The 22,816-nt window shown below is 45.3% G+C and overlaps 1 protein-coding gene across 1 annotated transcript in view; it reads right to left on the bottom strand.

The window, feature by feature from the left end:
- Positions 1-8,487, bottom strand: part of frk (fyn-related Src family tyrosine kinase) — a 149,366-nt gene extending 140,879 nt beyond the window's left edge. The window contains exon 1 of the mRNA XM_063033634.1: positions 7,843-8,487. Within this exon, the coding sequence (XP_062889704.1) occupies positions 7,843-8,219 (377 nt within the window). The 5' untranslated portion in view covers positions 8,220-8,487. The remainder of the gene's footprint in view (positions 1-7,842) is intronic.
- Positions 8,488-22,816: the final 14,329 nt, after the last annotated feature.

Genomic DNA, 22,816 nt, shown 5'->3' with positions numbered 1-22,816 from the left:
ATAAACAGGTCTGTGAATAAGGAACAGATAGCAGCAAGTGATATCGAATATCATTTGTTTTCAAGCAATACGAAAGAAAACCTATTGAAAGGTGAAGCATGATTGCAAGAATCAGTCTGATATGAAACACAAATTGTTAGAGATGTCGGCCACAGCATGTGCCAGAGGAGCTAGCTAAAGATGTCCCAATTTGATATAAATATTTGGAGAGCTTTCTAACTGGCTGCATTGCTGTCTGGAATGGGGAATTGGGGAGAATCAAAATAAGCTGCAGAGAGTTGTAAACTTATGAGGGGTGATTGATATGTCCGTGGCCTAAGGTAGAAGGAGTCAATTTTAGGAAACCTAGCACATTTATTTTTCAGCATACTCCCCTCCTACATTTACACACTTAGTCCAGCGGTCATGGAGCATACGGATCCCTTCTTTGCAGAAGTCGGCGTCTTGGACCGCCAGAAAGTGGTCCACAGCAGGGGTGATTGATAAGTTTGTGGCCTGAGGTAGAAGGAGATGAGTTATACAGCTCTCGTTACATGCATGTGCAGTTCAACTCTTTGAGTGATTATGCAGAAAGTTTGAAGTTAACAACTCATCACCTTCTACCTTATAGGAATAGGGTTCCCCTTGTCCTCACCTACCACCACACCAGCCTCCGGGTCCAACATATAATTCTCCGTAACTTCTGCCACCTCCAATGGATCCCACCACTAAGCACATCTTTCCCTCCCCCCCCTTTCTGCTTTCTGCAGGGATCGCTCCCTACGCGACCTCCTTGTCCATTCGTCCCCCCATCCCTTCCCACTGATCCCCCTCCCGGCCCTTATCCTTGTAAGCCGAACAAGTGCTACACATGCCCTTACACTTCCTCCCTTACCACCATTCCGGGCCCCAGACAGTCCTTCCAGGAGAGGCGACACTTCACCTGTGAGTCGGCTGGGGTGATATACTGCGTCCGGTGCTCCCGATGTGGGCTTTTATATATTGGCGAGACCCGACGCAGACTGGGAGACCGCTTTGCTGAACACCTACGCTCTGTCCGCCAGAGAAAGCAGGATCTCCCAGTGGCCACACATTTTAATTCCACGTCCCATTCCCATTCTGATATGTCTATCCACGGCCTCCTCTACTGTCAAGGTGAAGCCACACTCAGGTTGGAGGAACAACACCTTATATTCCGTCTGGATAGCCTCCAACCTGATGGCATGAATATGGACTTCTCTAACTTCCGTTAATGCCCCACCTCCCCTTCGTACCCCATCCGTTATTTATTACTATATTTTTTTCTCTCTCTCTTTTTTCCTCCCTCTGTCCCTCTCACTATACCCCTTGCCCATCCTCTGGGCTCCTCTCCCCCTTTCTTTCTCCCTAGGCCTCCTGTCCCATGATCCTCTCATATCCCTTTTGCCAATCACCTGTCCAGCTCTTGGCTCCATCCCTCCCCCTCCTGTCTTCTCCTATCATTTTGGATCTCCGCCTCCCCCTCCCACTTTCAAATCTCTTACTCACTCTTCCTTCAGTTAGTCCTGACAAAGGGTCTCGGCCTGAAACATCAACTGTACCTCTTCCCATAGATGCTGCCTGGCCTGCTGCATTCACCAGCATTTTTTGGTGTGAAATTGTATTTGTTTTTTTTTAATTTTCCATTAGAACATAATCCTTAATTCATATCCTCTGTGTTACAAACATCTGACTTATGGACTCCTCAAAAGTATGAACAAGTACCTAGGGACCACGATGTTATTAAGCTGATTGCAAAAGGTTATGGAATCAGGTAGTACATCAAGCACAGGACCTGATGTGTCTGTACTTGCCCTTCCCCCTGCCCCAGCACCCCTTCTCTGCCACCTGTCCCAGACCCCTCTCACCATGCTCTACCCTCGCCATTCCCAGCACCCTTTGCTCCCGCCAGATTTACAAACTCGTTCTCTGCTCCACGTTGGTAAATAGAGCGCTGTACAAATGTCTCAGGCACCTAGTTACATATATTCCAGCCAAAGACTGTTGCATGTTACTGTATTTAGAGATACAGAATGGAACAGGCCCTTCCGGCCCGACGAGCCACACCGCCCGGGCCTTGCCTATGTAACACTAGCCTCATCACAGGACAATTTACAATAACTAATTAACCTACTAACTGCACATCTTTGGAATGTGGGAGGAAACCTGGGGAAAACTCAGGCATTCACGAGGAGTACACACAAACCCGTCACAGTGTCGGAGCTGAGCTCCAAACTCTGATGCACTGAGCTCGAACAGCTTTCTCTTCTCTGAGGAAGAGATGTGAGATGATTCCTGGCAATTTTATCAACACATTCTAATTTGCTTTCTGAAGTCATGGAAGTACTTCAAATAGTTTTATAAGCCACTTATGAAAAGGGTTCCAAGCTGCAATAAAGTGAAGACTTTATCCCTCATAGGACATATCTAACGTGAGAGACAAATGACAGGATAAAACAGGACATATTAAAACAGTCCCACTTATATTCATCGCTGGCTGGTGGTGTAGTGGCGTCTGCACCAGACTTCAAGGTGAATTGTCCTGGGTTCGAATACGGTTGGCTTCTTGCCAGACGTACTGGGCTGAGCATCGATCCAGCAACTCAGCCGTGTAAAAAAGGGGGGAAAAATGCTGAAGAAATGGCAAAGTTGCCACCTAACACTCTTAAGGCATGAAGAATTTACACCGCCCTCGTAAAGTGACTACTTTGATTATAGAAATGAAGGGGAGAATAAAGATTTCAGAAGTCATATTCGAGGGTCTATTGCATCATTTTAAACCACAGATAAACAGAAAATCTATCATTACCTGTGCCATCCGCGTATACCAGGCAGAAAATTCAAAACTACTTTCAATCTAGGGAACTCAGATGCCACCAAGGTTCCTCGAAGTTTGTTTTACAACTGTGCAGACCATAAGACCATAAATAAATAAAGGCATCCGTTAGTCTTGCGAGACCATGGATCTGCGCCTGGAAAGTCTTCACTCTCCAGGGCGCAAGCCTGGACAAGGTTGTATGGAAGACCAGCAGTTGCCCATACTGCAAGTCTCCCCTCTCCACGACACTGATGTTGTCCAAGGGAAGGGCATTAGAACCCATACAGCTTGGCACCAGTGTCGTCGCAGAGCAATGTGTGATTAAATGCCTTGCTCAAAGACACAACACACTACCTCGGCTGGGGCTCAAACTCACGACCTTCAGGTCGCTAGTCCAATGCCTTAATCACTTGGCCATGTGCCCAGACATAAGACCATAAGATCATAATATAGAGGAGCAGAATTATGCCATTTGGCCCATTGAGTCTGCTCTGCTATTTCATCATGGCTGATACAATTTTCCTCTCACCCCAATCTCCTGCCTTCTCCTCGTATCCCTTCATGCCCTGACCAATCAAGAATCTATCAACCTCTGCCTTAAATATACATAAAGACTTGGCCTTCACAGATGCCTGTGGAAAGGAATTCCACAGATTCACCACTCTCTGGCTAAAGAAATTCCTCCTTATCTCTGTTCTAAAAGGCCACCCCTCTATTCTAAGGCTGTGTCCTCTGGTCTGAGACTCTCCCACCATAGGAAACATGCTCTCTACATCCACTCTATCAAGACCATTCACCATTCGATGGGTTTCAATGAGGTCACCCCTCATTCTTCTGAATTCAGGTGGATAGAGACCCAGAGTTGTCAAATGCTGTTCACATAACAAGCTTTTCAATCCTGGAATCATTTTCGTGAATCTCCTTTGAACTCTCTCCCGTTTCAGCACATCCTTTCTAAGATAAGGGACCCAAAACTACTCACAATACTCCCAAGTGAGGCCTCACAATTGCTTTATAAAGCCTCAACATTACATCCTAGCTTTAATATTCTAGTTCTCCTAAAACGAACGCTAACATTGCATTTGCCTTCCTCACCACCAACTCAACCTGCAAGTTACCCTTTAGGGAACCCTCCACAAGGACTTCCGAGTAGTCCCTTTGCACCTCAGATTTTTGGATTTTCTTTCCATTTAGAAAATAGTGTACCCCAGTGAAACCTTTCACCATGCTTGTCACTGACGGTGCTAAGGTTTGCAGGGAAGAAGTCTAAACGGGAATGCAAAAAATAAATTTTCAGTGACATGTTGCACTTCATGGTTTTGTATGGCTGAAACATGTTGTCAACCAGCTGCACACAGATTAGTGCTCTGCAGTTAACCTATCATTATTCTGAGCAGGAAATTTTTTTTCTACACGACCTGAAAACTGCACGGCACTTTAGATGTTTTTAAATGTGAGCATACTTTTCCGATTGAATTTAGGTGGGACTACAACTAGAGGTCATGAGTTAAGAGCGAAAAGGCGAAACATTTCTGAGGAACATGGGAAACTTCTTCACTAAGAGGGTTATGAGAGCGTGGAGCGAGCTGCCGACCAAGTGGTGCATGCGAGCTCGATTTCACTGCTTAAGGGAAATTTAGATAGATACATGAATGGCAAGGATATGGAGATCTATGGTCCAGGTGCAGATCGATGGAACTAGGCAGCTTAAATGGTTCGGCAAGGACTAGATGGGCCAAAGGGCCTGTTTCTGTGCTGTATTTTTCTATGACTCTGCGACTCTAGTTTTTGTAATAAGCTTACAATGAATATTTAGAATGGAAACTGAAAAATCACATACTTTGAATTTTATTTACAGATTAAATGGTATATCAAATAAAATCATTTATAAACATTTTCTAGCTATAACCAATTCCAGCTGATCAGCAACAAAGGCTATGTGTGTGGGAGCATTTCAGCTACTGTGCGGCCACACACACGTGCAGCTCAGTGGCTGCTGCATATGATGATTTAGTTTACCGGCAGTTTTGAACCTTGTCAGCAAGGTTGGCATTTGTCACCAATACTAACTATCCTGGGAAAGCTGTTACCTTTCGCTACTGAGGTCCTCCCGATGTTGTTGGGTATGGAGGTCCAAGATTTACACACGATACTCAGTATTATTTTAATGTTGGGCAGCAGAGTAGCATAGTCGTTAGCACAACGCTTTACACTGCAGGTGATCCAGGTTCACTTCCCACCACTACCTGAAAGCAGTTTGTACATTCCCCCTGTGACCATGTGGGTATCCTCCCACAGTCCAAAGTCGTACTGATTGTAGGTTAACTGATTGATGTAAATTGTCCCGGGATTAGGCTTGGACAAAAATCGGGGGATTGCTGGGAGGCGATGCTCATAGGGCCGGAAAGGTCTATTCCACACTATATGGCAATAAAATAAAAATCGTACAGAAGTGTGAATTTTTCTATTTTTAGATTCGGTGACTTAATTAACGCTAGAATTATTTCACAGCTCTGAGCATATAGTCCAAACTTCCTCCTGCTGACAGATTTAAAGTCCATCCTTAGACTGGCTTTGACCTTTGTTCCAGCCTGTTGGTCTCCTCTCACTATGTCATAAAATTACCTAAATGTCATAGACTTCTATGTTTACTTTCCATAGTTATTCTGGGCATTTAAAAAAGAACTATGGTAAACACAAGTGATTGTGCAGGAACACACATTAAAGTTGCTGGTGAATGCAGCAGGCCAGGCAGCATCTCTAGGAAGAGATACAGTCGACGTTTCCTGCCGAGACCCTTCGTCAGGACTAACTGAAGGAAGAGCTAGTAAGAGATTTGAAAGTGGGAGGGGGAGGGGGAGATCCAAAATGATAGGAGAAGACAGGAGGGAGGGGATGGAGCCAAGAGCTGGACAGTTGCCAATCCCTTTTGCCAATAAACTGTCCAGCTCTTGGCTCCATCCCTCCCCCTCCTGTCTTCTCCTATCATTTTGGATCTCCCCCTCCCCCTCCCACTTTCAAATCTCTTACTCACTCTTCCTTCAGTTAGTCCTGACGAAGGGTCTCGGCCCAAAACGTCGACTGTACCTCCTCCTATAGATGTTGCCAGGCCTGCTGCGCTCACCAGCAACTTTTATGTGTGTTGCTTGAAATTCCAGCATCTGCAGATTTCCTCGAGATTGCGCAGGAGCTGGAGATGCAGAACAACACAGTTTATATAGAACACTACAAACCAAAAGCTAAATTTCAATCACATACACTCAGTGGCCAGTTCATTGGGCACATCTGTACACCTGTACATCTGCTCATTAATGCAAATATATGATCCACCAATCATGTGGCAGCACCTCAGGGCATAAAAGCATGCAGACATGGCCAAGAGGTTCAGCTGCTGTTCAGACCAAACATCGGAATGGGGAAGAAATGTGATACAAGTTATTTTGACCGTGGAATGTTTGCTGGTGCCAGACGGGGAGGTTTGAGTATCTCAGAAACGGCTGATCTCCTGGGATTTTCATGCACACAAGTCTCCAGGGTTTACAGTAAATAGTGTGAAAAGCAAAAAAAAAAAATCATCTAGTGAGTGGCAGTTTGGTGGGCAAAAACACCTTGTTAACAAGAGGTCAGAGGAGAATGGCCAGACTGGTTCAAGCTGACAGGAAGGTGACAGTAACTCAGATAATCATGCTTTACAACAGTGGTGTGCAGAAGAGCATCTCTGAACGTACAACATGTCGACCGGTGAAGTGGATGGGATATGGCAGCAGAAGACCATGAACATAAACTCAGTAGTCACTGTATCAGGTACAGGAGGTACCTAATAAAATGGCCACTGAATGTATACCATCTTAATGAGATTACCAGTAAGTGCTTTTATTAAATTAATGTCACCACATTTTTCAAGTGGATATTCTGTAAATCACTTAACATCAGGCTAAGACGACAAAAACAGTAAACAAATCCTCAGCAAACATTAATATATTTGTATATCATTGTTAATTTGAATTTCCCACAAAATATCAGTGGCCTGAAACAATAGTATACAATCCATAAGACCATAAAACATATCAGGAGAATTAGGCCATTCGGCTCTTTGAGTCTGCTCCACCATTCCAACATGGCTGATTTATTACCCGTTCTCCTCCCTTCTCCCAGTAACCTCTGATTCCCTGACTAATCAAGAGCCAAAACTTTGATATGTTTTATCTCCATACAGTGTGTACCTGTTTCCTGGTCTGCAGCATACGGAAACTATTGGTGAAAGATTATCATTTTAATAACTAATGTGTTATTCCAGTATGTGAACCGGTGCATTCAAACTGTACCCGTCATTTCGAAGTCCTTTCCAAAAGCGTCACTCCTTGAAGTGCAAATCAAAAAGCAAAGATACAAACTATGAGAAAAGTGTACAGGTCAAAGCTCTCTGAGGGCATCCCATCGCTTATTCCATGTATGCCTTGCTTTTGATTAGGACAAGGGAGTGAATTTCAACCCCAGGGAGCGCTATAAACTAACACAAGTGAATCAAGTGGGGGCGCCTGGAGCATCCTCAGAATAGCAGGACGTCCCTTTAGGGCAGAGATGAGGAGGGGTTTTGGCGGTGAATCTGCGAAACTCATTGCCACAGACAGTTATGGAGGCCAAGTCACCGAGTATATTTAAAGCGGAGGCTGATAGGTTCTTGATTAGTCAGGGCGTCAAAGGTCACGAGGAGTAGGCAGGAGGATGGGGTAGAGAGGGATAATAAATAAGCCATGATGGAATGGCAGAGATGGGCCGAATGGCCTAATTCTGTTCCTATGTTTTATGGTCACTGATCGGGGTTCAGAAGTCGTCTGGAGTTATCCTATTTCACCCTTTCCAACTGATCACCATTGGTACCGACGACATGGTAGTTTTTACCAGTGTGACAAAGGTCCATTTTACTTTGGTTGGACGGCAGCGAAAAACCGCGGTCTCCGGAAGACTGCCCTCTGAGGCAAACACAGACACCTGTCTAGGGCTGAACATAATAACTCGGTACTCACGGCTCTGCCTCGATGCTGCGGTCGGGCGCCACGTAGTTGCTGGGGATATATCCCTGCCTGCCTCCCCCTCGCTTCAGCGAGCGGGCCAGCCACCAGTTGTCCAGCGACTGATCGATCACCTCCAGCCTTTCGCCCGCCTCGAAGCTCAGGTCCTCGGACGTGCGAGCCGAGTAGTCGTACAGAGCCACGTAGATATTGCGCTTGTTGCCGATCGTCGACGTCTTCTGAGCCGGTTCCATGGGCAGCGGAGAGGGGAGTGTGGCATTGCCGCTGGCCGCCGTTACCGCCAACTCCGACTCGTTGGGCTTGGATTTCTTGAAAACACACGGGCAAATGCACTTCAGCCAAACACAGTGAGTCCGAATGAAATTCCCCATGGTATCGCTGCTTATTTAACCTCCGCGCCAAAAACACATTGGAGAGCAGGCAACTTGCAACAAATCGTCTTTTAAAAAATATATATACATATAAAGTAAAAGTTTTTACAATGTAAAAGAAATAAAGCAAAGAAAGCGGACTCCCTGTGCGCCTTCCATTGCCGTTCTACCGACAACGCTCCCTGCACTTGGATCTCGAACCAGGAAGTGTTTTCGGCAGGAAAAAAAGGTGGTAGGAATCTGCACTGAAACTTTGGCATCAAGTAGACACACCTTACCCGTACCGAACAGCCTGAGTCAGGTAGCGTCCCTCCGCACGATGAAAATCTCTTCACTTCCTGGTCCGGTAAGTGCTGATTTGCCAGTGGAATATTTAAAAGAAAGGGGTGTCCTTCACAATGGAGACATGCCAATGCACTCAAGATTCTAGATCGTTTAATGACATTCCCAGTATACAAGAATGAAATAATTGTTACTCTGGGTCCGATGTAGCACAAAAAAAAACATAATATGATAAAAACACAATAATAAAAAACATAATAAATATAAAAGCATAGAATGTTCGGCAGATGCGAGATGGGCCGAAGGTCCTGTTTCTGTGCTGTACTTTTCTATGTTACTATGTCTCTAAGATACCTCATGTATATAGATTCATTGTATGTCCAAAGGTGACGTTGGGTACTGGAGTGCCTGAACATGAGGTGACTCTGACAGGAGGTGATAAACTCTTGGTGGTGGGTTCGTGACTGGAGGTGTTGATCTTCCGCCAATCTTGACAGCCTGAGGAATTCGGACTAAATTGAGGAGAGATACAAGTGTCAGCCGCAAGAAATGAACTCGAGTTTATGAACTTTAGACAGCCTGCTATATATACCATCTCAAATAAAAAGAGTCTGCCTGTTCTGACGCGCTCCTGCCGAATACATGGCGCAGCTTCCAGCACCCGCCGAGTCTCCAGAAGAGAACTACTCCTCCGCCGTGTGAACTCGGCGTGTCCTTCTTGATTTCAATGCCCGCAGCTGTGGATCGATTATACCCCTTAGGACAATGAATGGGAATCCAAACTTGTAAGGTGTATTGCGTTCTGATCCGAAGCAGAGGTGTTGCTAGGTATGATGATGAGGGAGATGCTGAATGAATCGAGAAGTGCCTAAATCTTGCGGGGTGAAACCATGCAGACAGACCCAGATATTAAATTCCACATGATCGGTGACATACTCGGTTCACCGTGGTTATGACTCTCTGAGCCTCGATTTTTCATGAAACAGATTATTTGTCCAGACTTTTGATCATCGATGTCGAGGAGTCTGGGGAAATATTTATTTATCGACTGGTTGATTGAGATACAGCGCAGAATTGGCCTTTCTGGCCCACCGAGCCACGCCACCCAGTGATCTGTGGAAAAGAGTACAGATGATGTTTGCGTCTCTGCCCGAAATGTTGACTCTACTCTTTTTCACAGATGCTGCCAGACCTGCCGAGTTCCTCCACCATTTTGTGTGTGTGTTGCTCGGACCTCCAGTATATGCGGATTTTCTCTTGTTTGTGATTGGATCACCCAGTAATACCCCGATTTATTCTTAGCCTAATCACAGGACACTGACGAGAATTAAACCCGGGTCGCTGGTACTGTAACGCGCTGTGCTAGCCACTACACTACTGCGCCGTGATAACTTGTTTATTATTGTCACATGTACCCAAGGTGCAATGAGAAACGTTGTCTTGTCTGCCATCCATACAGATCATTTCACCGCATCAGTACATTGAGGTAGTACAAAGAGGGATGCGGAACAGAATGCAGAATAAAGCGTTACAATTACAGAGAAAGTACAGTGCGGGCAGATAAAGTTCAAGGTAAGTTGTGAAATCTAATACTGTATAATGGTCTTATAACAGTGGGATAGAAGATGTCCTTGCAGCTGATGGTAGGTGCTTTTGTATCTTCTGCCCAGTGAGAGAGGGCAAAAGAGGGAATTTTCAGGGTGGGCAGTGTCTTTGTTTATGCTGGCTGCTTTACTGAGACATTGGGAGGTATCTAGTGATTCTTAAAAGATCACTACTAATGCCTTCGTGATCTCTCCAGCCACCTCTTTCAGAACTCTGGGGTGTACACCATCTGGTCCAGGTGACTTGTCTACCTTCAGATCTTTCAGTTTCCCAAGAACCTTCTCCCTTGTTATAGTAACTTCACACACCTCATGATTCTTCACACCTGGAGCTTCCAACATATTGCTAGCGCCTTCCACACTGAAGACTGGTGCAAAATACATATTCAGTTCATCCACCAGTTCATTGTCCCGCAAAACTACCTCCCCAGCATAGTTTTCCAGCAGTCCAATGTCCACTCTTGCCTCTCTTTTACTCTTAGAAACTTCTAGTATCCTCTTTAATATTTTTGGTGAGCTTTCATATTCCATCTTTACCTTCTGAATGACTTTTTCATTGCCTTCTGTTGTTTTTTAAAAGTTTCCCAATCCTCTAACTTCCCACCAATCTTTGCCGTATACATGCCCTCTCTTTGGCTTTTATGTTGGCTTTGACTTCTTTTGCTAGCCACGCTTGTGTCATCTTTCCTTTGGAAAACTTCTTCCTCTCTGGGATGTGCCTTCCAAATAATTTCCAGAAATTCCAGAAATGCTGTGCTGTCATCCCTGCCAGTGTTCTTTTCCAATCTGCTCTGGTCAGCTCCTCTCTCATGCGTCTGTAATTGCCTTCACTCCCCTATAATACTGACTTTAAATCTGACTTTAGCTTCTCAAATTTCAGGATGACTTTTATCATATGATGATCGTTTTCCCATAAGGGTTCTTTTACCTTAAGCTCTCTAATCAATTCTGGTTCATTGCCAAACACCCAATCCCGAACAGCTGATCCCCAAGTGGGCTGAAGCACGAGCTGCTCTAAAAAGCCATTTCATTGGCACTCTAGAAATGCCTCCTCCTGTAATCCAGCACCAACCTGATTTTCCCAATCTACCTGCATATTGAAGTCCCCCATGACTATTGTAACATTGCCCTGTTGGCATGTATTTTCTATCTCCGGTTGTAATTTTTAGGCCACATTCTTACTACTGTTTGGGGATCTGTATACAACTCCCATCAGGATCTTTTTACCCTTGTAGTTCCTTAGCTCTATCCACAATGATTCAACACCTTCTGACCCTATGTCACTTCTTTCCAATGATTTGATTTTCATTTTTTACCAACAGAGCAATGCCCCCCTCTCTGCTTTCTTGCCGATCCTTTCGATACAATGTGTATCCTTAGGCATGAAGTTCCCAGCTGTAATCTTTACATCATACCTACCAATCTGCAACTGTGCTGCAAGTTCATCTACCTTATTCCATGCAATGTGCACATTCAGATACAACATCTTCACTCCTGTATTCACCCTTTTCGATTTTTTCTGCTTTTTACATTGCAACTCATTCTGTTGACTGAAATTTTGCCCTATCAACAGCCTCTCCTCACTACAAAATTGCCTCTGTAAATCAGCTACCTCACCCTTAATACTATCATCCGCCTTTCCTACGATACTTCTTGCATTGAAATATAGGCAGCTCAGGATACTGGTCACACCATACTCAACCTTTAGATTCCTAACTTTGAAGTCTTACCAACATCTGTCTCCTCAACTTCTCCACCAACTGTTCTGGCATTCGGGTTCCCATGCCCCTGCAGCTCTAGTTTAATCCCCACCGTGCAGCATTAACAAACCTTCCCGCCAGGGTATTAGTCCCTCTCCAGTTCAGATGCAAACTGCCCCTTCTGTACAGGTTCCACCTTCCCTGGAAGAGAGCCCAATGATCCAGAAATCTTATGCCCTCCCTCCTACACCAACTCGTTAGCCACGTATTAATCTGTATAAACTTCCTCATTCTGGCCTCACCAGCACCTGCCACAGGTAGCAATCCTCAAGGTCCTGCCCTTCTATTTGCCACCTAACTCCCTGAAATCCCCATGCAAAACCTCATCACTCGCCCTACCCATGTCATTGGTACCTACATGGACCATGACTTTTGGCTGTTCACCCTACCACTTAGAAATGCTTAGATTTGATTATGAGGACACTCAGTCCTCGGTTATTGTCATTTAGAAATGCATGCATGCATTAAGAAATGATACAATTTTCCTCCGGAGTGATATCACAAAAAAACAGGACAAACCAAAGACTAACACTGACAAAACCACATAATTATAACATATAGTTACAGCAGTGCAAAACAATACCATAATTTGATAAAGAGCAGACCATGGGAACGGTAAAAAAAAGTCTCAAAGTTCCGATCGACTCCCGATAGTCCCCGATAGCAAGTGGCAGAAGGGAGAAACTCTCTTTCCCATAAACCTCCAGGTGCCAACAACTGTCGATGCATTGGAAGCACCCGACCACAGCCGACACTGAGTCTGTCCGAAAACTTCGAGCCTCCGGCCAGCCCTTCGACACCGAGCACCGAGCACCATCTCTGCCGAGCGCTTCGACCCCGTCCCAGCCACCGAGCAACAAGCAAAGCCAAGGACTTGGGGTCTTCCCCTCCGGAGATTCAGGATCACACAGTAACAATGGCAGCGAAGCAGGCATTTTGGAAGTTTCTCCAAATGTTCCTCCATTCTCTCACGTCTGCCTCCATCACATCAGGATTGTGCACGGCACCCTACTTGACAGATTACAGATATCATTCACCGGAGTGGCCGTGCAAGCTGCGTCGTGCCGCCATCTTCTCCTCCTGCTGAGGGCTCGATTAGAGATATCCTGTACCCTGGCACCCTGGAGACAACATACTCATCTCATTTTCACCCACAGAACCTCCTGTCAGTTCCCCTAACTAACGATCCCCTGTCACCACAGTGTGCTTCTTCTGCCCCTTCCCTTCTGAGACACAGAGGCAGACTCAGTGCCAGAGACCCAGCCACTGTGATTTCCCTCTGCTGGATTATCCCCCCTGACAGTATCCAAAGTGACATATCTGTTGTTGAGAGGTTGGCTACAGAGTACTCTGCACTCTAGTCCTTTCCCTTCCTGTCACCCAGTTTCCTGCATACTGCACCTTGGGTGTAACTACCTCTCTGTATGTCCTGTCTATTACCCTTACAGCCTCCCAAATGACCTGGAGTTCACCCAGCTCCAGCTCCAACTCTTTAACGCGGTTGGAAGCTGTACCTGGACGCACTTCTCACAACTGTAGTCGTCAGGGACACTGGAGGTCTCCCTGCCTTCCCACAAGAGGACCATTTCACTATCCTTACCTGGCATTTCTGCTGCCCTGGCTGAGCAGATATAAAGAATTGGCGAGACCCAACACAGGCTAGGAGACCGTCTCGCTGAACACCTACGCTCTGTCACCCAGAGAAAGCAGGATCTCCCAGTGGCCACACATTTTAATTCCATGTCCCATTCCCATTCTAATATGTCTATCCACGACCTCCTCTACTGTAAAGATGAAACCACACTCAGGTTGGAGGAACAACACCTTATTTTCTGTTTGGGTAGCCTCCAACCTGATGGCATGAACATTGACTTCTCAAACTTCCGTTAATACCCCTCCTCCCCTTCGTACCCCATCCCTTATTCATTTATTTATTCCTTTCCCTTTTTTTCTCTCTTTTTTCTCCCTCTGTCCTTTTCACTATACTCCTTGCCCATCCTCTGGGTTCCCCCTCTCCCATTTCTTTCTCCCTAGGCCTCCCGTCCTATGATCCTCTCCCTTCTCCAGCCTCGTATCCCTTTTGCCAATCACCTGTCCAGCTCTTAGCTCCATCCCTCCCCCTCCTGTCTTCTCCTATCATTTCAGATCTCCCCCTCCCCCTCCCACTTTCAAATCTCTTACTATCTCTTCTTTCAGTTAGTCCTGACGAAGGGTCTCGGCCCGAAACGTCGACTGTACCTCTTCCTGTAGGTGCTGCCTGGCCTGCTGCGTTCACCAGCATTTTTTGTGTGTGTTGCTTGAGTTTTACTTTCCTTTGCTGTCTCTGAATGAAGCCTCAAAGAGCTAAAGCCTTAAGATCACCACTCTATGTCTACTCAGGCGACAGCCATTGTGCTTGCCCCTGGCTTCCTTCAATTTGCTCTTACTAATTAATCCCAAACACTGACTGGCCACTGGTCAAAACTCTATTACGCTGCCGCCTCCTGCCCCTGCCTTTTATCCTTGGACAGTGGACCTGATTGAAGTCCTCTCCTCTCCACACTTCCAATGTCTGGATTGACCGCTGGTCAAAGCAAAGGTTTTGACTCTTTGCAGAGGGTAGCCCAAGTATGTAGAGATGAACAGAAAGTAATATCAATGCATTTCACGCCTTTGTATATTATGAACAATTTACAAATAATCAATGTTTGATTTCATGGTGGCAAACTAATTTTCTGGGGTTTAGGTGAACATTCTGGCTTATGAAGTGACTGCATGGTCTAATATTGGGCACAGCCAAATCACCAACTAGCCAGGCAAAGCAGAGTTTGAAAATGTAAGCCAGATGTCCAGGGGTGCACCTAGCTTCTGGGTTTTGTGAAGGAGAGGCTGAGAGGTAAGGGAATGTCATTAACTGTACGTAAGTCAGATCATGTCTATGTGCAGATAGACCGTAAAACCAGAAGACAAAGGAGCGGAATTAGTCATATTGGCCCTTCGAGTCTGCTCGGCCTTTTGATCAACTTAATTTCCCTCCCCATCTCATCTTCCTGCCTTTTACCTCTGACTTTTGACCCACTTACTAATCAGGAACCTTTCAACCTCTGCTTTAAAAGGTGCTGGGCAAAGGCCGGCAATGACATAAAGGATCCCACTCACCCTGCTTCTGGGCTGCTTGTCCCACTTCCATCAGGGAAGAGGCAATGAAGCATCCTCGCCAGGACCATTGGGCTCAAAGTCAGTTCCCTGAAGCTGTCAGGCTAATCAACACCTCCGTTCATTAAACCAGCTTATCAGCAACCACACCCCCCGCCCCCCACCATGACATCCACATCCTTTCCACAACCCTTCAGCAGCCACTTTACACTAACAAGTAATGCTACTCCCCCACCTTTCATTCCTCTGCCTCGATCACATCTGAAACATCGGAACCCTGGAATATTAAGCTGCCAGTCCTGCCCCTCCTGTAGCCAAGTTTCACTAATTGCTATAACATCATAATTCCACATGTCAATCCACGCCCTCAACTCATCCACCTTCCCCGCAATACTCCTAGCAATACTAGCAATACTCATCTGCAAACTTGACGACGAAGTCATCTATTCCATCATCTAAATCATTTATATACAGCATAAACAGAAGTGGTCCCCTGTAGAAAACCACTACTCACTGGCAGCCAACCAGAAAAGGATCCTTTTTTTCCCACTCACTGCCTCCTACCAATCAGCCAATTCTCTAACTATTCCCTTGGTGTATGTAATCAGGTGTGTAAGCCTTTCAGCTTATATGTATATAAAATGAGACAAGAACTAGAGGTCAAGATGATATATTTATTTAAGGGAACCCTGATGGGAAAATCAATCAATCAATCAATATCTTTCTCTCTCTCTCTCCCCCCCCCCCCCCAGGATGCTACCTGGTTGGCAGGATACTTGGTAGTGTGGAGGAGCAGAGGGATCTAGGGGTACATGTCTACAGATCCCTGGAAGTTGCCTTACAGGTGAATTGGGTAGTTAAGAAAACTTATGGGGTGTTAGCTTTCATAAGTCGAGGGATAGAGTTTAAGAGTCGTGAGGTAATGATGCAGCTGTATAAAACTCTGGTTAGGCCGCACTTGGAGTACTGTGTCCAGTTCTGGTCGCCTCACTATAGGAAGAATGTGGAAGCATTAGAAAGGGTACAGAGGAGATTTACCAGGATGCTAACAACAGGAATTCTGCAGATGCTGGAAATTCAAGCAACACACATCAAAGTTGCTGGTGAACGCAGCAGGCCAGGCAGCATCTCTAGGAAGAGGTACAGTCGACGTTTCAGGCCGAGACCCTTCGTCAGGACTAACGAAGGGTCTCGGCCTGAAACGTCAACTGTACCTCTTCCTAGAGATGCTGCTTGGCCTGCTGCATTCACCAGCAACTTTGATGTGTGTTTACCAGGATGCTGCCTGGTCTAGAGAGTATGGATTATGATCAGAGATTAAGGGAGCTAGGGCTTTACTCTTTGGAGAGAAGGAAGATGAGAGGAGACATGATTGAGGTATACAAGATATTAAGAGGAATAGATAGAATGGATAGCCAGCGCCTCTTCCCCAGGGCACCACTGCTCAATACAAGAGGACATGGCTTTAAGGTAAGGGGTGGGAAGTTCAAGGGAGATATTAGAGGAAGGTTTTTTACTCAGAGTGTGTGGAATGCACTGCCTGAGTCAGTGGTGGAGGCAGATACACTAGTGAAATTTAAGATACTACTAGACAGGTATATGGAGGAATTTAAGGTGGGGGGGTTATATGGGAGGCAGGGTTTGAGGATCAGCACAACATTGTGGGCTGAAGGGCCTGTACTGTGCTGTACTATTCTATGTTCTATGTTCCATGTTTAGGGGGCATGTGCTATAACAAGACGCTGGCTAAACTTGGGTTGTTTTCTCTGGAAAGCCAGAAGCCGAGAGGAGATCTGATAGAGGTTTATATGATTAGAGAGACGTAGGTAGAGTGGACAGAGAGTATCTGTTTCCCAGGGTTGAAATATTTAATTCCAGAGGGCATGCACTGAAGGTGAGAGGAGGTAGGTTCAAGGGGTAAGTTTTTTCACTCTGAGTTGTGGATGCCTGGAATGCACTGCCTGGTATGGTGGAAGAGGCAAATACATTATAGGCTTTGAAGAGACATTTGGATAAGCACTTAGATGTAAGGAAGATGGAGGGATTTCGACAGGGTGTAGCTAGGAGGGATCAATGTTTGGGTGGTTTTGTTTTGCTTTTTAGCTGATTCAGTACAACATTGTGGGCTGAGTCACCTGTTTCTGGGCTGTACTGTTCTATGTTCTAGGTGTACCCAACAAAGTGAGTGTATGTATAACAAATACCCTTCAATATTTTTAATTGGCTTGCAAACTTTTAAAGTTTAAACTGAAACTTTATGTGAAATATATTACATAGATTCATTCACTGTTTCAGATGTAAAATATTTGTGAGAAATGCACCTAAAAATTGTGCATGCCAAAGAAAAATTTGTATGTTTAATTCACAATGAGCAAAATGATAGTGCACAATTGAAATACAGGTACGCGTCGCTTAACGTCCACGATACGTTCTGTGAAATCGGACGTTATGTGATTTGGACCTTGTGTGAACATCATATTATATATTTAGCAAACCTATATGGAGTACTGCAGTGTACCTGTATTGACTAAATAGCCAAGAGCTTACACTAAAACTGTGTACTGTACACTATAATACATACATATATACACTATAGTTTTTTATTTCATTTTAAACTTTTTAATTTTCTTCACTTTTTAAACTTTTATGTAAACACTTTCTTAGCCTATATTACACACAATTTACCGATATCGTAGTCTAGTCCCGCTTTTTCTTTAAGCATTTCAAACAAGCTCCTTGCCTTAGCAGTGATCGTCAACGTGCTGTGAGGGATTCTCTTTTGTGTTGGGTCCTCAATCCATCTCATTAGCAATTTCTCTATATCCGATATAGTTCCCCCTCGCAGTTTCCTGAGCCTTGCAGTTTTCTGTGAGGCCAATCCTTTAACAGCTTCAAGAATTTTTTCTTTTTTTTTCAGGATCGTCGTGATTGTTGAGTGTGACATGCCTAAATCCCAAGCAATAGCATTCACTGGTTTTCCACTTTCATATTGTTTAATAACCCAAACACGAGGAATTCTGCAGATGTTGGAAATTCAAGCAACACACATCAAAGTTGCTGGTGAACGCAGCAGGCCAGGCAGCATCTCTAGGAAGAGGTACAGTCGACGTTTCGGGCCGAGACCCTTCGTCAGGACTAACTGAAAGAAGAGCTAGTAAGAGATTTGAAAGTGGGAGGGGGAGGGGGAGATCCAAAATGATAGGAGAAGACGGGAGGGGGAGGGATGGAGCCAAGAGCTGGACAGGTGATTGGCAAAAGAGGATCATGGGACAGGAGGCCCAGGGAGAAGGAAAAGGGGGAGGGGGGAAATAAACCCAGAGGATGGGCAAGGGGTATAGTCAGAGGGACAGAGGGAGAAAAAGGAGAGAGAGAGAGAAAGTCTGTGTGTATATAAATAAATAACGATGGGGTACGAGGGGGAGGTGGGTCATTAGCCTTGTCTCCCCCCCCTCTCTGCTTTCCGCAGGGATCGCTCCCTACGCAACTCCCTTGTCCATTCGTCCCCCCCATCCCTCCCCACCAATCTCCGTCCTGGCATTTATCCTTGTAAGCAGAACAAGTGCTACACATGCCCTTACACTTCCTCCCTCACCACCATTCAGGGCCCCAAACAGTCCTTCCAGGTGAGGCGACACTTCACCTGTGAGTCGGCTGGGGTGATATACTGTGTCCGGTGCTCCCAATGTGCCCTTCTATATATTGGCGAGACCCGACGCAGACTGGGAGATCGTTTTGCTGAACACCTACGCTCTGTCCGCCAGAGAAAGCAGGATCTCCCAGTGGCCACACATTTTAATTCCACGTCCCATTCCCATTCTGATATGTCTATCCACGGCCTCCTCTACTGTCAAGATGAAGCCACACTCAGATTGGAGGAACAACACCTTATATTCCGTCTGGGTAGCCTCCAACCTGATGGCATGAACATTGACTTCTCAAACTTCCACTAATGCCCCACCTCCCTCTCATACCCCATCTGTTATTTATTTATATACACACATTCTTTTTCTCTCTCTCCTTTTTCTCCCTCTGTCCCTCTGACTATACCCCTTGCCCATCCTCTGGGTTTTCCCCCCTTCCCCCTTTTCCTTCTCCCTGGGCCTCCTGTCCCATGATCCTCTCATATCCCTTTTGCCTATCACCTGTCCAGCTCTTGGCTCCATCCCTCCCCCTCCTGTCTTCTCCTATCATTTTGGATCTCCCCCTCCCCCTCCCACTTTCAAATCTCTTACTCACTGTTCCTTCAGTTAGTCCTGACGAAGGGTCTCGGCCCGAAACGTCGACTGTACCTCTTCCTAGAGGTGCTGCCTGGCCTGCTGTGTTCACCAGCAACTTTGATGTGTGTTGCTTATTTAATAACCTTTTGTTTCACTTCCAAATCAATACTTTTCCTTTGCCTCTTGCTGCTGCTATCACTAAGAGTGGTTTTGCTGCATTTGGAAGCCATGATGCACTTTACGGTAATATTTTTGAAAGAAAATTAAACAGGGAGATAACGCTACTACACTCAAGAGACACGCGATACACGAGGTTGGTTATCTCCGCTACGTCACGTTCTCCGATCGGGACTATGGACGTATATGCGATTGGATGTTGTCCGAATGGACGTTAAGCAAGAATGAAGGTGCAAGAGACATAATGACATAATGACAATTTATTCATATAACATACGATCTTCAAAATGAATAAAAATCTAAATCTAATTCATGGTGACAACTTTAGATCTTGTGACATAAATCGCAACTGGATACAATAGAGTCTTGCGGATACAAAAGGGTCTTTTGAGAGAATCTTATGTACATGAAGCTTAGAAAGATAGAGGGCTATGCACTAGGGAAATCCTAGGCAGCTCCCAGGGTAGGTTACATGGTCAGCACAACATTGCGGACTGAAGGGCCTGTAACGTGCTGTAGATTTCCTATGTTTCCATGTTTCTATATTATCGGGTCAATATACCACCTAACCCCAAAAAAATAGCAAAAAAAAAAGTTTTATGATCATTTATTGTCTATTCGATGTGGAGAACAACACATCAAAAGTTGGACAATTTTGACACACATTTAAGTCTCCAAAAATGACATCAAAAAACAAGATGGCCGCCGGCAGAAAAACGTCAAAAGTCTGAATGATAACGATCAAATTGCAAGGTTTTTAAACCTAGTGTTTTAATGAATGCTCTTTTCACCAATGTTTTTCAAATAACGTAGTTTTTGGAATGAAAGTTGCATTTGTACTGATGTCATGATGTCATCAATGACGTAATCAAGGGACAACTATGGTATTAAGTACTGACGTCATGACACATAATATGCTACCTTATGGCTTCTCAGATGCAGTCTTGTTCATCATCCTCTTCTATCACTGGCTCATTTGTCATATTGTCATAGCTGCCATCTTTGCAATGCCCACATGCACTGGTGCAATCCAGCCCATGCTTTCTGCAGGTAAACTTTAGCGTATTGCAGCCTCCCGAACAGTTGCAGTGAATCATCTGAATGAGTACCTCTGGAGCTGCCTTTTGTCTGTCATCACTGGAACGAGTTTTTCCCCCTTCTACCCTCCATCCCCACTCAGATGGCTCCATTTCATCACTACAGCCCATCCACTCCATAACCTGGTAGTAAGTCCATGGGGAGTGAAATTTACAGGCTGAGGTGGCTCATGGCAAGACGTGATGAAAGTCTTAGCTCTCACAACTTTCTTGCAGAGCATATTGTATCTGATAGGTGCCAGGGAGTCATTCTGATTTCCATTGAACAATGCCACCATTGCCCTACAGCCATTGGTTTCCACAGCATCCTGACTTTGCTTTGGTGAACAGAACGCTTTCGAACAGTCTCTGATTCCCTTTTCTTTCATGATGATTCTTTGGAACCCCGACTTCTTTCCGATCCCAAATACTCTGGACGTTGAGTCGCATCTGGTAAAGGCGTGGAGAAACAATCGATCATCACAAGTTGCTTCTCCGAGTATCTGCTTAAGGACCTTGATATTATAGGCATTTGATTTTGCCTTGTCCGAGCGGAAATAGAGTTCAATGCAGTTTGTTACCACTACATGATAGAGCAAGAGTCCGAGGAGATCTGTATCTTCTCCAGCGAGGGTGGTAGATTTGAAAGCAGACATTGCGACGGCTGCTTTTGCGATCTCAACGTCGGCATTTCCTTCAGCTTGAATCACTTCGCAGCCTCTCTGTCGCAAACGTTCCATGATGAGCTGGATAATTATCTGCTTGTTTGCCTCATTCAACAAGAAGTCCTCCTTTTTTCCAACAAATTTTGTCGGCATTGTAATGTTCACCTTGTTCGCATTCAAATTTCTACTTCGACGCTGATGAGTATGGTCCTTTATGCTTGGCCCAACCCCATAACCATCAAACACTACAGTGGCTCTGGCGTAGTGTTTGATAGTGAATGAGGTGTAGTCATCTGCACTTGAACTGTAGGTGTACCTCTCCATCCATTTTAAACGGTGCAGAAGTGATCCCCATCTCGAACATAGTGATCTGTCACTGGGACAGTCTGTGTGACAACATTGTCTGATTTGGAGGTGACATAGTTCTTTATCGCTTCTGCTAGTTGTGGCTTATCCGGCTGGCGCAAGATGTTCTATCTTCAAACATAGTCATCGGATATGGACATAGTTCATCACTTCATCTAGCCGGAGATCACCTGTCTGTGACACAACTAGGAACCTCTGGAATAACAATGCTGGATCTGTGGTATGGTCTTCAGCAACTTCGACTGCCCTGCTGGATGCTAGTGTCTTGACCTTTGAACTCCTTTTGTGCGAATATGAGAAAACAGTGTCCATCCATCCTCCTAACTGTGTCATTTCCTATTGCAAACAGGTCATGTACGTTGACATTCTCATTTGCATAAACCCCTGTGATGATGTTGTGCAATGAGTTATCATCTGAAAATGGCATGAAACAGTCCAGTTTTGCTGCGACTTTTTCAAGGTCAGCCTCATTTCTACTCACTCTGGAGGTGGACAACTCCTTATGTTGTTCACCTGTTGTGTAACTATTCGCGGTCAGTTCTTGCATGGCGAGGTTGTCAGAGGATGAGACAGTGGAAGACATAGTCCAGACTGCTCTCTGGTGCTTGACATCCCATTTCCTCGCGTTCGGCCCCCTTGGCTTTTTAGTGAGCTCATTAGTGTCTGTTCTATCACAAGATCAGAGCCAAGGCCAGCCCAGTATTGGCTGCTGTGTATGATTACATGGAACCCAGACTGGAACTTCTGATGAACCTCAGGGTTGTCGTCCTCCAATGCATGTATCTTCTGGAGATAGAGACGAGCCGACTTCAGATAATTTGGATGGCCAGCGGCCGCGAATATCGGCAAGCAAGCTGAGATGGCGCTGAGATGCATCACCCATGACCCCATTTGATTAGCAGCAACAAGTGCCCTAGCAATCCCTACCGTGGGCTGGTAGTTGACCCACAGTGTGCTGCTTTTGGGGGTCCCTGCCAGTTCATCCTTTCTGAGAGTTACAGTTTTGTCAATCCTGCGAATGCAATCTGATTTCAACAACGACTCTAAGTCACTTGCGCCAGTCTCCATCAGCGTGTACAGTCTCTCAATTTCCTCCGCTTGGTCTTGAAAACCAGGGTCGCCCTCCACGATCCTCCATTTTATACCACAATTATGGCACTGCCATTGTTAGAAACAGTGAAATATAGCAAAATAAGACAGATATGGGTCCGATTCTTATCACTGGCAGCCATTTTTTTTAACGTCAGCTTTTTTTTAACTTTCCCATGCTCCGTTTCTGTCGAACTTTTGATATGTTGTTCAGTATGTCTGAAAG

The sequence above is a fragment of the Mobula hypostoma genome, chromosome 2 (genome assembly GCF_963921235.1).
Source record: "Mobula hypostoma chromosome 2, sMobHyp1.1, whole genome shotgun sequence".
Taxonomy (NCBI): Eukaryota; Metazoa; Chordata; class Chondrichthyes; order Myliobatiformes; family Myliobatidae; genus Mobula; species Mobula hypostoma.
This window is presented reverse-complemented; position numbering and strand designations above follow the sequence as displayed.